Source organism: Natrix helvetica, assembly GCF_964273705.1.
Source record: "Natrix helvetica genome assembly, chromosome: 1".
Classification (NCBI taxonomy): domain Eukaryota; kingdom Metazoa; phylum Chordata; class Lepidosauria; order Squamata; family Natricidae; genus Natrix; species Natrix helvetica.
Genome location: NC_138548.1, coordinates 188,953,699 through 188,970,363, shown reverse-complemented (window position 1 = coordinate 188,970,363; position 16,665 = coordinate 188,953,699). Strand labels below are relative to the sequence as shown.

The window sequence follows — 16,665 nt, the reverse complement described above, 5'->3', positions numbered from 1 at the left end:
CTGGGAAAAAGATTTATCAATTTTACTAATACTTTTTTGTTTTGGATTTTTTTATAAAGATGTAATCTCTCCTGGGTACTTATAAATTCTATTAATAAATTTATGTCTAGATTTATTATAAAGATGTTAGATAACTATAATAACAATAATGAAATATTAATGGATAATGTTTAATGATTTTATATGTGTTGGCATTGGTGAAAGCAATTGGGTATAAGCCTGAGGTTTACAGAAACAGCTAATGAATGCCAGTATGTGGTTGTGTCTTTAAATATAAATGATTCTAGATAAAAGCACATTTAAACAATTATAGTTAAATGAGAATGATGGTACATTGATGGTAAAATACATAAAGATCTTTGATTTAAAATGTGCAATCCAATATGAATGAAGTATAAAGAATGATTGTGGTAGTAACGTATGAAATTTATTTGTAACCAATCGACATGCTTTCTGGAAGATGTAATGAAGAATGATTTTTTGTGACTCCATTAGGGACTCCATTACATGGTTGCACTGCTAATTTTTTATGTAATATGATAATTTTTAGTTGCCCTTACATATAATTTGTAACTGATTTAATGTTTTTATGGATTTAATTATTATGATGCTGTTTGTCACCCAGAATCGATTATATTGAACATAGAACATAGATTCTATCTATTGAGTATTGAATCTATTAATTGAGATTGGCAATTATATAAAATCCATCTCTGGGCTGTAGACTGCAATTTATTTTAAAAAAAAAAATTCTTTGAAACTTCTAAGCTCAGTGTGACCTTTATATTAATGATGAACATTCCACCTTTTTGGTGCAGATGTTAGTGCTCCCCGTAGGGCTCGTGTCACAGATGTCACAGAGCGAACCATCACAATTACCTGGCGCACCAAGACAGAGGCAATCACGGGTTTTCAGATAGATGCCGTTCCTGCAGGTGGTCAGAATCCAATTCAAAGAACAATTAGTCCTGATGTTAGAACCTACACCATTACTGGTACGTGAGCATCATTTCTATGATAATAACTTTGCAGGAAGGAAGAGAAATGTATTGCTAAAGAATATCATGCAGAATAAAACAAAACAAACTCTGACAACTTTCTAGCACTTAAACTTTAACTAGGGTATTTTTTCCATTTTTTATTACCAAATTTAGAACATTATAAGCTGCTGGGCAGCTCCAAGGAGAATTCAGAAGACACTAATTTTGCTATAGCGGAAGGACCATGTTTTGTATGGTTTCAGTATTTTTAATTCATCCCCTGGGATCATTTCTTCAGAGCTCCCTGTCCTTCTGAGTTGTAAATATTAAGAATCACATTTCCTATGGGCATTGAATAAATCATTTCCCCTATCGCATCCCCATGCAGTAGGTAGGATAAAAGCAATCATTGGTGGAATGTTCTTTTCTGCGCAACTTGTAGAGATCCAAAACAGTTTGGCTTCCCTTTGGGATCTCTTGTCTTTTGTGATTGTGGAAATTCAGGTTTTAGAACTTCCATACCTGTTCATTTCTTTCTTGCCATCATATCTTCTGCCCTGGGCCCCAGGTGATCATTATAATCTAGTTTAATTTTTGATTCCTTCAGTTTCCATAGGGCCCTTAGTTATTGTTTCTTCATTGTTTGCAGAATGATTTCAGAATTGTGCAGTGATTTGAAGACTATAATACTGTCAATCTATAATACAATCAAAAGAAAGCAACAGAGGTTGCCTCAGTTTTTCTACTCTAGGGCTTGTGATCTGAATTTCTTTAACTCCTTGCTATCTATTTTAATGAATGTTAGCATAGAGCAGGGGTGTCAAACTTCACGATGGCATCACATGATGTATCGGGACCTCCCCCCTTCACTAAACCAGGTGGGGGTTGGGCCAGCAAGTGACGCATCTGCCATATAGGCTTCCTCCAATCAGAACATTACAAAAACACCATTGATTTATTTTTAATGCTTTATTTTGATTTGCAGGCTTGCAACCTGGTACTGACTACAAGATTTTTATCTATTCACTGAATGAGAATGCTCGCAGCTCCCCAGCAGAGCTTGATGCTTCCACTGGTAATGATACTAAGTAAAAATTCCTATGAGCTGAATATAGGGCTTTGTTCTTTTATCTTTTGTTCTTTATAATTTTTTGTGACTGGTTTCTGTCTCCAATCACCTTCTGAGAATGAAAATATATATGACAGTGATTGAAATACATGGAAATTGCAATAACTAATATTCATTTAAATGGTTTTGCTCCTTAGCCATTGATGCACCTTCCAATCTGCGCTTCCTCACAACTACAAGCAACTCCTTGTTGATCAGTTGGCAGCCACCACAGGCTAAGATCACAGGCTACATTATCAAATATGAGCAAGTTGGCGGCCCAACCCGGGAGCTATTTCCTCGTCCTCATCCTGGTATTACTGAGGCCACTATCACAGGTATGAACTTTTCATAATGAAGCTCATTGACTCTGCACTGGAACATCAAACAGTATTGAGGAAAGGTAATTTGGCAGTATTTAGAATCTGCAGCCATAGGAAATAACAGTGAGCCTTTGAAATTGCTATTAACTGCTGGAGTACAAGGAATAGCAATGGCTCCTTGGGTTTACAGGCAAGATTTTCTCAGCTGCACTTTAAAATTATGAGGATTGAACTTGGAATCGTTTTGCTTCTAAATATTGTGAAGAAACTTTTTAAAAGTCTAGTCAAACTGGAACTGGTGTATTATGTAGTAACAATACATTATGAGGATATGAAGTAAAGCATTGATTTTCAAAACTAGGACATGTTCTCTACCTAGTAACTTAATGATTTTTGAAGGCAAGTGTAGATTCTGATCCCATCCTAACATGTTTTCCATTTATAACTAATCTTTGTTGTCTTAAATCTGAAATAAAATAGTCCACATAGGTACTTGTTGCATGATAAGCTACAATATATCATGGGGATTGAAGGCAAATAAGAATTTGGGTTTTTTTAATGATTGGTAATGATAGCATTTACAATGCTATAAGATTGCATACCACCAACAAAAATAGTTTTTTTAAAAAATATAACATATATTACACAAAAGTAATAAAAGATAAAGCAATAAAGCCACAGAAACAGATAAAATCCTCATAAACTTATACTTTGATTATTAAAAACTGAGCAGGCCTTTTGCGTTTCTGAACATCCTGAATTGGCTGCAGTGTCCTTTTAAATTTTTCTTCCATTTAGATCTGGAGCCAGGGACAGAATATATCATTTATATAACTGCTGTCAAGAATAATCAGAAGAGTGAACCATTGATTGGAAGGAAAAAAACAGGTAACATTAGCTTAGATTTCATTCCTGTGTCTTCAAATAAATCCTATGCAATCCAGTGAGAAATATTTCTTGAGCAAGCATATGTAGAATTGCATGGTTAAATCAATCTCAAAAGAAAAGCCGAAAAGTACTTGTTTTTGAATTTCTGGTAATGTTAATATGAGGCAGTTAATTGTATAGTGCTCTTACCATTTCATTTGCCACTGTCATTTATATATTTGAAGACAAGTGAGTATACTTTTGTAACTTACATTAAACATTGTTTACAACCTCTCATTACTTAGATGTTGATTTATGCAAAATATAATAGAATTCTAGTTCATTATCATTCCATGAATTTAGTTAATCTTCCTTTCTGCTGAATTTTCTGTGAAAATGATTGAATTAAAGTGTTGTCTAGACTCTGATTTTGGCAGAAGGTATGATATATATATTCCAGATAAATTGATTTAGTTCACTTTAAATGTCCATGTAGAGTTGGATAAGTTTCTCTACCATCCTATGCAAGATGAAGGACTTTTTATTGCTAAAATCTCAAAAATATATTACTGCAACCCTGATTGGCTACAAAACGACCCTTTCTTACTATGATATCAAAAACCTGAGAATGATTTTTATTTTTTTATTTATTAAAAACTCTATTGTATTATACTAGTTTATTCACAATGAAAATTCTCTCTGCCAAAGAGTATTTAATTCCAGATAAATAGAGAATGTTATATTATAGCATTTCAGCTACAGTTCTACAGTTTAAATCTTCCTTATTTCCATTTCCATTGACTCAGTAAAATAAAAAAAGGGAATAATTTGATTTGAATTATTGATTCCTGTGGATTAAAAATCTCTCACACTCTCTCCCTATTTCTTTATTTTTAGTACTTTCATTAGGTCTAAATCAGCTACTTTATATTTTATGAAAAATAATGATTTATAACAAGTAAATTAATCATGTTTCATGAAACTATGCATTCATTGGTGAAAGAAAACTGCTATTTTACATATGATCTCATAAAAAAGGGTAGGAAATAGATCCATAAAACTCTTGTGAATAATTTGCTGGCTCTCTGGTTGAAACTGTCGATTCAGTGTTGAAGAATTTATAGGAATCCAAGGGTTGACATTTTAGGAGAACTGATTTTGTAAATATGTAAATATGTGTAATGCAATATATAATTCTCCCTTAAGAAATTTATTTTGGGGAAACTATGTAGCAGTAAAGGTGATTAAGGTGTTAAATTCATTTATTTATAAATATAGCAGTAATTCAGTAGTTTGGCAAATGGGGACTTTTGCTTTTTATGGATCTTTCAAAATTCTTTGGTTATCATTCTAATTTGGCTTTACTTCCAAATTCCAATGCTTTCTTTTGCTTCAAGTGCTATGAGAGTAATTTAACGAGGCTTTGAAGAATAATATTGCTTTTTTGACACTATTGCTAAAATTTAATTGCTTGAATTAAGATACTATGGGGCAGATTTCCTCCATCTCAATTGGAACCCTTATTGGAGCTTTCAGCACCTGGCTTTCACTGCTTCTAACCTTTCTTTGGCTAGATGAGCTTCCCCGGCTGGTAACTCCACCGTATTCTGGTAAAAAGATGACAGAGATCTTGGATGTGCCTTCTGTTCTGGAAAATGTACCTTACCTCACAAACAACCCCTATGACAATGGAAACGGTATCCCAATTCCAGGTTCTTCTGGTCAACAATCCATCCTGAGTAACCCAGGTCAACAAGTCATTGTGGAAGAATTTGGGTCTCGGACCCCCACAACTCCAGCAACTCCAGGAAGGGCTAAACCCGATAGGGAAGAACAGCCAGTTGTGGTGATCCGTCATCCCTTTCAAGTTCCTGATGTTGACAAACCTTCTTATCATCATACCCTTCTATACAAAGATAATTACACAAGGCCCCAGGAAGCACTTTCTCAGACAACTATCTCATGGACACCTTATACAGATAGCTCTGAATACATTATTTCTTGCCAACCTGTTAGTGCTGAAGAAGAACCTACTGAGGTAACTTAGATTAATTGTCAATGATGAAACAATGTGCCCATATTGCTTTTACTTAAATAATAGTTTCTGTATAAGATCTACTAGGTAAGATAAACCAGCTGTATTGGTTTGTGTCCACTAAGGGCAACAATGAAATTTGTGTGTTGAAGTTATCATTTAAGAATGAGGATTTAAGAAGAAAAGCAGTAGAGCTGCCTATGGTTGAGGATTGATGTGTTTTTTAAGGAGAGAGTTCTAAATCTGAGAAATCACAATTCAGTATGATGGGTTGAAGTTTCTTCAGGAGACCAGAAATGGCTAAATTGAAAGACCAATAGCTCTATGAAATCAGACTTAAAAAGTCTGAAATAGGGATTTTTATAGAACAACTTCACATGGAAACTATCCACAGCAGAGTTTGGAAGGGAGATGAAAAGGAAAGCCAGATAAATTTGGTAAAAATAATCAGTATTTTAAAGGTAGAAGGGAAAGAGCTAGAAATTGGCAATGTGTGCATCAAAGTTCATTGCTGCATTTGCACAATATAGATAAGAGAATTATTATTCATCTATTTAATTGTCTCTTCCTGCTGAGACAGTGAAAATTACAATTTGCTGACCACTTTTGCAGAAGCTTCAGGGGTCACCTGTAGGGTTAGGGTTTGCATTTGTGATTCCTGTTGAATATCTGTCCTCTAAATAATAGCACTTGTTTTGCCATCATGCTGCCTAACAATAACTGGATTAAAAGATTAAAATGTAACACGAAGAAGGATCTATGATGAAAACAATAAAGCAATGCAATGAAAAAAAGTGAGCCAGTTAATTGAACATATGTAGAAAATAATTGCTAATATTAGAGAGAGTAGGCTTTAAAATAACCGATATTAGCAAAATTTGTTTAAGATTGACCTCTGGTGACTATATAAACAGGGCTATATAATTTTCTTAGCAAAAAATGTCAAGTAGCTTCCTCTAAAGTTTGCTCAATTTCTCAGTTTAATCTGAAGACATGGATCACCTGATAGTCCCCTATCTATATATTAACTATGACTGCCCTTCTGAGTTCAGCAAAAATGTGCTAAGTGCTGCCACCTCAATAGAGCTTGTATCTGGATAAGCACTTTTAGGTGCAAAACAATAAGCTGCCAGTCAAAACACATTTACATTAAAGAAAATCATACTGAAATTAACAAGAGTTGTGAATAAAGAAGGCTAATGTTAGATTCCAGGGTAGGTTTCTGTTGTCTAAAAAGGCACACAGAGTATTGCTCTCACTGAAGATAATATGAAAATTAGTTAAAGGTTATAATGTAAATTCTTCCTCCTGTTAAATGGCTCACTACCTGAAAAAAGTATAAGAGCCAGTTTCCTATATTGTTAGAAAGCAAGAAAGTTTTAAAAACTGTTTTAAACAACATTTTCTCAAACCACAGATCAAAGTTCCTGGTGTATATTCTAGTGCTACTCTTGCGGGTCTTACTAGGGGGGCAACCTACAACATCATAGTAGAAGCAGTTAAAAATCAGAGAAGACACAGAGTTCTTGAAGAGATGGTTACAGTGGGCAATGATGGTGAGTGGAAATGTGAAGATTCTACTTTTATGCTTATCTAATTTTATTTCACAATGGTATTTTTTACTGTTTACTAGTTGATAGAGAGACGCTGTGGCTTAGTGATTTAAAAGACGCCAGAGAAGGTCTGCTCTGGTGGTTCAAGTCCTACCATCATGTGATGAAGTGAGCTCGTCACTTGCCCCATTTCCTGCCAATCTAGCAGTTTGAAATATATAAATGCAAGTAGATAAATAGATGCCACTTTGGTGGGAAGGTAACAATGCTTCACTGGCCTAGAAACGGACATGTGGACTGCCCCCTAAAGTCAGCTATGAATAGTGGAATAAAACCTGCAGAGACTCCTTTTTTTACCTTTTACTAGTTGATGATTGCACTGGCTTCATGTTATCTTCATAGTCCTTTAGGGAGAGCACACATGTACCCTCTTTTTCTTGGTCTTATACACACACAGTCTTGTTTACTTGTACAACAGCCCCATGAAGGGAATTTAGTTGGAGAGGGAAAAAGTGGGAATGCTTCTTGTCTTAGTCCAGGATCCTAACTACCATAGTTCTTCAGTTCTCTAGTAGGCTAGTTATATAATAACCTGTTCAGAATACTTTATTTTTCCCTGATTACCACCCCAATATTTGTGGTTGCTGTTTCATTTGCAGATGGGAATGCCCACAAACAACTGAATTTCTTTCTCTGTTAAAAAAAGCTCATTAAGAAAAATCATGAATTTAAAGCGAAAAGTCTTAATGATAAGAAGACACCCACACACACACATGTCTGAAATGATATGCCATTGAACACTACAACCTCTTCATAGCTGATCTGAGTATCTACAAAGGCAGAAATCCACAGCTACATTCTTCTTGTAACACTAAATACTCCTCTTGGCATTTTCCTTGGCTAAAAGCAGCTTCCCAAGACTTGGAACATTTTGCATATACTCTTGGCATGTGAGACTTAAATTCTGCTTCTTTCCAGGGATTCTCTTCAAGGAGTTGCAAGGGTCATATAAACTTTCCATATGAGACACAGAGTTCAACATATAAGAGTTATTAGCATTAGGGAACAACTGCATACAGTGGGAACATTTATATTCAGTTAAGAAAGGATGTCTCCATTGGGGAGCCTTGGATACAAGCAAGAATAATGAACATTCAGTTTAGGGCGGGTCTCAACATTTTCCCTTTCCCATGTCCCTCTATAGAAGAAGGCTTTTTTTCTGAGAAGTGGGTTGATGAGCTCTCTTTTTTCCTCTGCATTGAGATGGGATTGCGTAAAGATAGGGAAGATGAGCTACTGATAGCTGGCTTGCTAGACTATTTGAAGGGAGCAGCTAGTCCTTTGGCCAGTTCTGTTCCCCTTTCTGGGTTACAGTCTGAACCTAATCCTTGAATGTGCATTTCAGTTGTTTAAATATGTTGTCTCTTACAATAGGAAGTACTGATTTATTTTGTAAATAATAAGGGGAATTGAGTGAGAATTCCATGACATGTAATTATGATGAGGCATCTGTTATAAGGAGTGTAGAGAGGATTCATCATTACCTGCAGAATGTATGGAAGGGGGAACTTAAGATGTAACAAAATTTTATTTACTTTGCTTTCCAGTTTCTGAAAGATTAAGCCCACCCACTGATGATGTATGTTATGATACTTTCACTGGTTCTTTCTATTCCATTGGGGATGAATGGGAAAGGATGTCTGAAAATGGATTCAAATTGTGGTGCCAATGTTTAGGTCTTGGTAGTGGACATTTCAGATGTGATTCTTCAAGTGAGTACCTTCTTGTACATCTCTTTTTCTAATAGTTAGGACATACAGAACTCTTAAATAATAATCTAATTGTGCTTTCTACACTAGAATAATGCCCATATTTTACCGTTCATAAGTTTCCCTTTTTTGTAGTCTACGTTGTTATCTAACTTGAAATTACTTTGTTAAAAATTTGTGTTCCTGTATTTTGTCTTATTAGTGACTCTTTATTAATGGCAATTGACAAGAGCTATTTTGAAAGCATGGTCCTTAGTTGGCATGTAGCAATTAATCAGAAATATGGTAAATTCAGGAATAATCATGAATTCAGGAATAGAGAATGTACAAACATGGTGCAACTTGGATGCTGAGAGTCAAGATTATGTCTTTTTAAAGGTATAGAGCTTGGGGTAGGGAGAATGACTCGAGGTTTTTCTGGAGTAACTTGTGCGAGGGTTCAGGAAAGGGTATTACCATGTCCAATCTGCCCAGAGACTGAGTTAGAATTGAAGCTCTGCTCTCTCTGCCTGGCTCCAGTTTCAACTTAGTCTCGACCCTAGAGAGACCATTTGGTCTTGGTTCCTGATTTCTTTCCTTAAATCATCTTCCTTGCTATTCCCTTTCCTGCACCTTCCTACCTCCTCCCCTCTGAACTTCCTTCACTTCTTATTTGAGTGGAAGCTGAACCTTACTGCCAGGAGAAGGCACTGATTGAAGAGCCACTGGGGCTCAAATCGGTGGTTGTAGGGTGATTGCCTGGGCCACAGGCAGATCTCCCACTGTACCAGGGACAGGACAGTCTTTGCTGCTGCTTCTTTTCGGGCCGGGGAGTTGGCGACTGCCATTTTGGGACTCCGCGTGCGGCAGTTCGGAGGAGAAGCATGTAGGCGTGTTGCAAGGATCGGCTGGACTCCTTGCTCGTTGCAGGCGACTCGATCTCACTGAGAGTGCCAACGAGGTTGCAATTGGAGGCATGATCTCCCGTTGTATTGTGGATGCCTTTTTCCCCGTCTTGTGGTGTTTCGGGCCGCGGGACCGGTGGCTGCCATTTTGGGAGCCACATGGAGACAAGGTGCCATGCTTGATCCTTTGGCTTGTCACTTGTCCCTGAACCACAGGACAAGGAGATCGGAGGTGGTAGATGCAATTTCAGTGACTCGTGAGTACATGTGGCCGGAAGGGGTGGCCAAGAGGATGGACGCCATGCCGGAGGGAGAGGTGAGCTCTCCAGCATCCCCTGGGGCTCTCAATCTGGGAGAAGGACCTTCCCAAATGGTTTTCTCGGTGAGGAGAGGTAAAGTTCCTGCCAGTAAGAACTCTGCCAAGGCCTCAAAGAAGGGTGGCTCCCATAGGCACAAGGCTTCTGAGAAATGGGTAACCAGAATGGGGAAGGAAAGGATGGCTAGGGATAGCAGAATCAGCCCTTCTCTCTCTAGGTCCAGGTCGCCATGCAGGCTCTCCCCTGTGGCAGGGCCCTCCAATCAATCACCTGGTTCTCACAGAGGCTCCCTTCAGGACATCTCCTTATCTCCCCCACCCTCTCACACAGGCCATAACTCAAGGTATTTATTCGGGGCTGCAGCAAAAAAATCAGGTCACACAGCAACATTCATCTCATGGGACCCCACAAGGTCATCCAGACCATCCCGAAACTCCAGTTGTTCAGGAACGAAGGCCTGTTTCTCCATCAATGCCTAGTAAAGATTCCCTCTTAGAGGAAGAGGGGCAGACCTCTCGGATGATGAGGATACTCTAGCGCCCGATCCCCCTGCATTCACAGACTTGTTTATTCCATCCTTATTCAAACCTCTTCTCTGCAAAGCCAGAGCCACCACCAAACTCAGAGGTACCCTTACTCCTACGGAGGGAACAAGTGCTCAGCAGGTGGTGGTGGTGAGGTCTCTTCTCCGAACCACAAGTGAAGAAGGAGGCGATCCCGGCCCCTCAGTTGTTTCTCAATGTGGTCAAGAATCAGTGGGTGCAACCTGGAGCTTTTCTTACCCTCAGGGGTAATGACCGCAGGTTTTACAATCTTGAAACAGGGTTTTCACAGGCCTTACAAATGCCTACCATTGATGCTCCAGTGGCAGCTCTGGCTTCGTCCATCTCCCTTGTCATGGGGGACATCGCAGATAATCTGAAGGCGGAGGACAAGAAGGCTGAGCTGAAGCTACTCAAAACCTTCCAAGCAGCGGCCTGGGCAGCCACCTCAGCCTCCTTTTTCAATCGCACTACCCTGTTCTGGTTACGACAAATGCAGAAGCGCATTCCTGCAGCTGACCCCAGCTGCAACCCAATTCTCTGAAGATGCCACACTTAATGTCGTTAAGTATGCTTCCAGGGCACTCCTTTGATCATCTCCATGTGACTCCTGTGGCTGTGGTTGGCAAGCCGATGCTAGGTCCAAGTGGCGACTGACATCCTCGTCATTCACAGGTGGGTCCTTGTTCGGCACTTCTCTGGATTCCATCTTAGTAGAGGACAAGAACAAGTTCTTCCCACAGTGACTTGTACCTTATTTCCGGAGGCCTTCTTTTCGCCCTCCTAAGCAGGATTTTCAGCAGCACAGGTACGCCTCCCCCCCATCTGTTAGGCACAGGGATAGGCAGTATCCCAGGGATAGCTCCTGGTATCAGACATAAAGCAAGCGGTCCTTTCAAGGGGATGGAGGCCGCTCTTTCTGCAGGGGGAATTGATTCGGGATCAAATCAACCTATAGGCAGCCCCCTCTCCTTATTTGCAGATAGTTGGGGTTCCATTACCTTAGACGCATGGGTTCTCCACACTGATTTGGCTTACAATTGGAGTTTCTCTCCCACCCCTGAACAGATTCAGGACATTCTTTTCATCCCGGAACAAGAGCAAGCATCAGCTTATGAGAAAGGCTATCCAGCATCTGCTGGATATCCATGCAATTGAGCTTGTTCCAGAGGAGCAGAAAGGCTCTGGCTTCTCTAATCTGTTTGTGGTGCCTAAAAGTTTGGGGGGGGGGTGATGGAGGGCTATTCTTGATCTAAATTTTTTTAATTTTCATCTAGTTTACTGAAAGTTCAAAATGGGTCTTTGAAGTCCATTCTAGAGGGGATCAGGTAGGGTGATCAATTGGCATCAATCCAGTGGTGGGATACAACTGGTACGCCCCAGTATGGGCATACCGGTGCCTGCTGGGAGCACCAGGTACCGTTCTGGTATGGTGCTCCAGAGGACCCGCCCGCCCACCCACTCTTCTTACCTGTATTTGAGCCGATCGGGGCTTATGTGCATGGAGCGTGCAGCGCCTGCATATGCTCCACCAAGCAGCTGAAGCGTCACAGGCAGTAAGTACGCACGGACGCGTGCGTGTGGTGGAAGCCCAGCCCCATTGCAGCGTACCTGTTGCAACAGGATCCGCAACCCAGCACTGCATTGATCGATTTCACGGAGGCCTACCTCCACAATTGATTTCCTGCATCGCAATCGTCCCATGGGCTCGATATCACGCAAGACTGCTGCAGTGGCTGCTACTTCCTCGTCAAAGGAATGTTACCAGCGATGCCGCTTTCAAGATTCATGTGCCGCCTCAGATCCTCCTGTCTCTCCATTGGTGGACATCTCCAGCCTGGGCTCCGAGATCCGGCCTGGATGATCCTGACCACGGATGCAAGCCTCTATGCATCCTATGAGCACTTCTGGACTCACAACTAACCCAAGGTCAGTGGACCCCTTCGGACTTGTGACACAACATAAATTGGCTCGAGCTAAGGGCAGTACACTTCGTTATTTCAAAGAACAAGTCAGCAGCCGGCACATCCTCGTACCAACAGACAATGTGGCTACCAAAGCACATATCAAAAACAGGGTGGTATCCACTCATTAGCTCTATGGAATGAGGCACTGAGATTGGGGACCTGGGTGGAGCAGCACCTTCTGTCACTAAGAGCAGAGCACATATCAGGTGCGGAGAATCATCAGGCTGACTAGCTCAGCAGAGCCACAGTAGACCATGGCGAGTGGCAACTGCATCCCAACCTCTTCGATCAGATCTGTCCGAGGTTTGGCCGACCATCCGTGGACCTGTTCACGATATCAACAAACACACAACTACCCAGGTTCATCCCCCAGTTTCCATCCCAGGGAGCAGAATCCGTCAATGCACTTCGTTGCAGTTGGCTGGAGGAGCTTCTCTATGCCTTCCCTCCCCTTCTTCTCATTCCGGGGGTCCTACGGAAGATAGTGGCAGAGAGAGCAGAGGTGATCATGATAGTCCCATATTGGCCTCGGAGGCCTTGGTTCGCAGATCTAGTGTGGATGTCCGTGTCTTCCCATTGGAGGATTCCTCAGTGGCTCCAGTTGACCGCCTGGCATTTGAACGGGAACAATTGAGCGGCTGCTAACTTCTCAGCCCACATGATTAGGACCATAGAGGCCTCTAGGAGGCAATCCATCATGCGGATATTTAATGCCACGTGGTCTACCTTTGTCACCTGGTCCCAGTCAGCGCAGCTGGATCAGCTTCCCCTCCTCAGAGGGGAAGAAACTCATTCCTTGGCCCAGCATCCGGTCATCAAAAGATTCCTTAAGGGCGCTGCCAACATTAGACCCCCAGTATTTCATAGATTCCCCACTTGGGATCTTCCTACAGTCCTTCAGGCTCTTACTGGGGCTCCATTTGAGCCGCTAAGATCGGTGAGTCTCCAATTTCTAACTCTCAAAAGTAGTTTTTCTGGTAGCACTTACTTCTGCCAGATGCATTTTGGAGATCAACGCATTATCCTCCAGGGCTGACCTGTGTGTTTTCCATGCCAATGGAGTAGTTCTCAGACTTGATCCCTCTTTCCTACCGAAAGTTAATTTCCCCTTTCATAGGGCTCAAGAGGTGGTATTCCCTGATTTTTGCCCGGCTCCCTCCAGGGAGAGAGAGCGTTCATGGCATCACCTGGATGTTAGGAGGTCTCTGCGCATCTATTTGAAGCACACCTCACCAGTCAGGAGACGGAAGCAATCTTCATCTCCTTCCAGCAGTCTACATCAGGGGCAAGAGTTTCTCCCTCTACTATTGGTAGGTGGATAAGGACAGTCATAGCCAGGGCTTACGAAGCTCAGAATCTCCAAGTGCCAGCTGGCATAACAGCGCATTCCCCAAGGAGTGTGGCCACCTTGGTTGACTCAAGCCTCAATTGAAGACATCTGTAGGGTGGCTACATGGGCATCCCCATTGCCCTTCATAAAGCATTATAGGCTGGATGCTTATGCGTCAGCTGAGGCATCCTTTAGCAGAAGGGTGTTGCAACAGGTATTAGACACCTTGGCAGCTCAGGATCCGTAGATTCCCATCCTTGGACACCAGCTTGGTGTGTCCCATTCCTGAGCCTTCCCACAAGCTACTCTGGAGAAGAAAAGTTGGTTTTACCTGAACTGTCTTTCTTGGAGTCTTGTGGGAGGGTTCAGGCCCACCCTAAATGCAAGTCATTGTGGATTTTAGTACTTGTTGACCTGAGCCAGGCAGTATAGGTCCTTGTTAGCTAGGTCAGTCAGTGGACTGGGAGGAGGAGTTTCTTCTACCCTTACCTTCCAGGTATCTACCACCTCATTGAAACTGGAGCCAGGCAGAGAGAACAGGAAGGCATGGCTTCAATTCTAATTCAGTCTCTGGGCTGATTGGATGTGATAATACCCATTTCTGAACCCTCCCACAAGACTGCGAGAAAGACAGTTCAGGTAAGACCAACTGTTCTTCTAGTCCTTCACTAGGTGAATTTTGAGCCAGTCATTGTTATATCACTCAACCTACCCATTCACGTTTGTCACATGCAATTCCATGAACATTATAATTTTATCAGAATTTTCAGATTATGTTGCTGCTCTTGAGAATACAATGGTCCTAGCCAGAAAATTACCTCTGCCTAATTATGATTTACTTTCAATGTAGGGCCCTCCTCCAATGTAATCCATCACTATATCCAGACACACAATCCAATCTGTAAGCATTTGCAGACATTATTAGAATCCACCTTGAAACCTTAATTGATTGATTCATTCATACTGTGGATTATAGCTGAGGAGTTATTCCCCTATATTTTCAACCCTGTGGAGTAAAAAAGCTTGCTAAAACAACAAAAATAATCTTGAATTATGTATTACATATGATGCATTTTATGTTCCAATAGTAAATAAGGTATTGAGATGAAATTTTAGGAAGAAATTTTGGCTGACCCTAGGATGTGGCTATGTAAATTGCTACACATTTGAGTAGAGGTCATAGTGGGAATCTTACCCACATTGAGTCACTGAGCTCATTGGAAGGAGCTGTTCTGGGGCTCAAACAGGGATTTTCTAGGCATTCTTGCTCTAAGGTCAAGGCAACGTAGTAGTTGTGTTGAAGGACTTTGGAAGACACTGAACATTGAATCGGGGTCCTTCAACACAACTACTACATTGCCATGACCTTAGAGCTAGAATTCACACTTGCAAATATGAAATGTGTAGGAAATGTCTGAAATGTTGATAATAAATAGCAATAGACATATAGTGCTTTACAACACTCATTAAGTCTAAGTGGTTTACAGAGTCAGCATATTGCGCCCAACAATCTGGGTCCCCATTCTAGCAACCTCGTAAAAATGGAAGGCTGAGTCAACCTTGAGCTGGTGAGGCTTTCTTTTTTTTTTTTTTTTTGTATATAAATTTTTATTTTTTTAAAAAAAGACAAAACAACACATACAGAACAAGAGCAAGGAGGAAAAAAAACACAATTTCATCTAGCATGTCGTTTGGTTACAAGTTTTTGTGCAACGGTTTTTACAGTTAAGAATAAAGTCACTGATTATCCATTAAACATAGTTAAGTATTTCATTGAGCGTTGTGTGTTCAAGTTACCATTAATATTCTTTCATTTGTGACAACCCTTGTTTCCTTACATCCATAATTGCCTATTAAGTAACAATAGTTCTTTATAAAATTATATCGCCAATCTCTAAGAGATAAGAATAAAGATTAAGTCAAAAAATTCCCATTGATTCATATTACACATTTCTACTTTCCGTTAACCATAGAATTTTCAGTCATCCACAACTCCAAATATAATTTTCCATTATTAATTATCAATCCATGTGGTATTTCAATCTATATTTATATCCATTATTCATTACATCATTGTTATTTCATTTTATATTATAAAATAGTGAGCTGGTGAGGCTTTCTTAAGATGTCCAACTATGATTAAGTTGTCATTTTATTTCAGTGGCCCTGGAGCAGAGTTCTTGCTTTCTCAACTAAGATGTTGCTCTGTGAAGTTTCCTACCACCAATAAATCAGTTTCAGGGGACAAGTAGTACAAAAATCAACTTGTATTAAAAGCTATGCAATTGCAAATCATTCAACTTCCAACTATTATTTTGTTTCATTCAGAGTGGTGTCATGACAATGGGATGAACTATAAGATCGGTGAGAAGTGGGATAGGCATGGAGAGAATGGCCAGGTGATGAGCTGCACTTGCCTTGGAAATGGAAAAGGAGAATTCAAGTGTGACCCTCGTATGTATTTTTCATGAATAGTGTCTCTAACTTATGTTGTACAGATAATCCTTGAATTACGAGTGTTCCCTTAGTGAACGTTTTAAGTTATACAACAGGCGCTCCCTAGTGTTTACGAACAAGTCCCGAAATTACAAATGTTGCAGCACCAAGGCAGTTGTTCACCCTTAAAAATGATGCAGAAGCTCTGCAACATTTGCTCTGCCTATTCCACCCCCACCTCACCCCAACCAGACACTTCGCCTGTGGAGACTTCCTTTGCTAAGACTGTCACAGTTTTTTTGCTTGCTTCGTTGCTTCAGGATTTCAGTGCATTCGCAGAGAACAGAGGCCTAAACATAGCATGAGATCATGCAAGATCTCATGCTACTGATCTTGCGTGATCTTGCAATTTAGGCCTCTTTCTCTGTGAATTGAGGCCTGCACATTTGCAAACAGAGGGAAGGCTTCGGTCCTTTAGGCCTTCCCTCCATTTGCCATTTTCTTGCCGAAGGCTGTCTACAGATTGCGTTCCTGTAGGCTTTGGCTCCCAGTGG

The 16,665-nt window shown here is 40.6% G+C and overlaps 1 protein-coding gene and 1 long non-coding RNA gene across 2 annotated transcripts in view; both read left to right on the top strand.

The window, feature by feature from the left end:
* The window catches only part of FN1 (fibronectin 1), a 150,379-nt gene that overhangs the window by 129,436 nt on the left and 4,278 nt on the right, over positions 1–16,665 (top strand). The window contains exons 37-44 of the mRNA XM_081967190.1: positions 819–995; positions 1,966–2,055; positions 2,247–2,426; positions 3,210–3,299; positions 4,853–5,316; positions 6,731–6,869; positions 8,474–8,638; positions 16,004–16,129. Coding sequence (XP_081823316.1) covers positions 819–995; positions 1,966–2,055; positions 2,247–2,426; positions 3,210–3,299; positions 4,853–5,316; positions 6,731–6,869; positions 8,474–8,638; positions 16,004–16,129 — 1,431 coding nt within the window. The remainder of the gene's footprint in view (positions 1–818; positions 996–1,965; positions 2,056–2,246; positions 2,427–3,209; positions 3,300–4,852; positions 5,317–6,730; positions 6,870–8,473; positions 8,639–16,003; positions 16,130–16,665) is intronic.
* On the top strand, positions 13,124–15,997 carry LOC309399418. Its single transcript, XR_014176516.1, has 3 exons — positions 13,124–13,384; positions 13,508–15,248; positions 15,790–15,997. It is a non-coding gene; the product is annotated as an uncharacterized lncRNA (long non-coding RNA).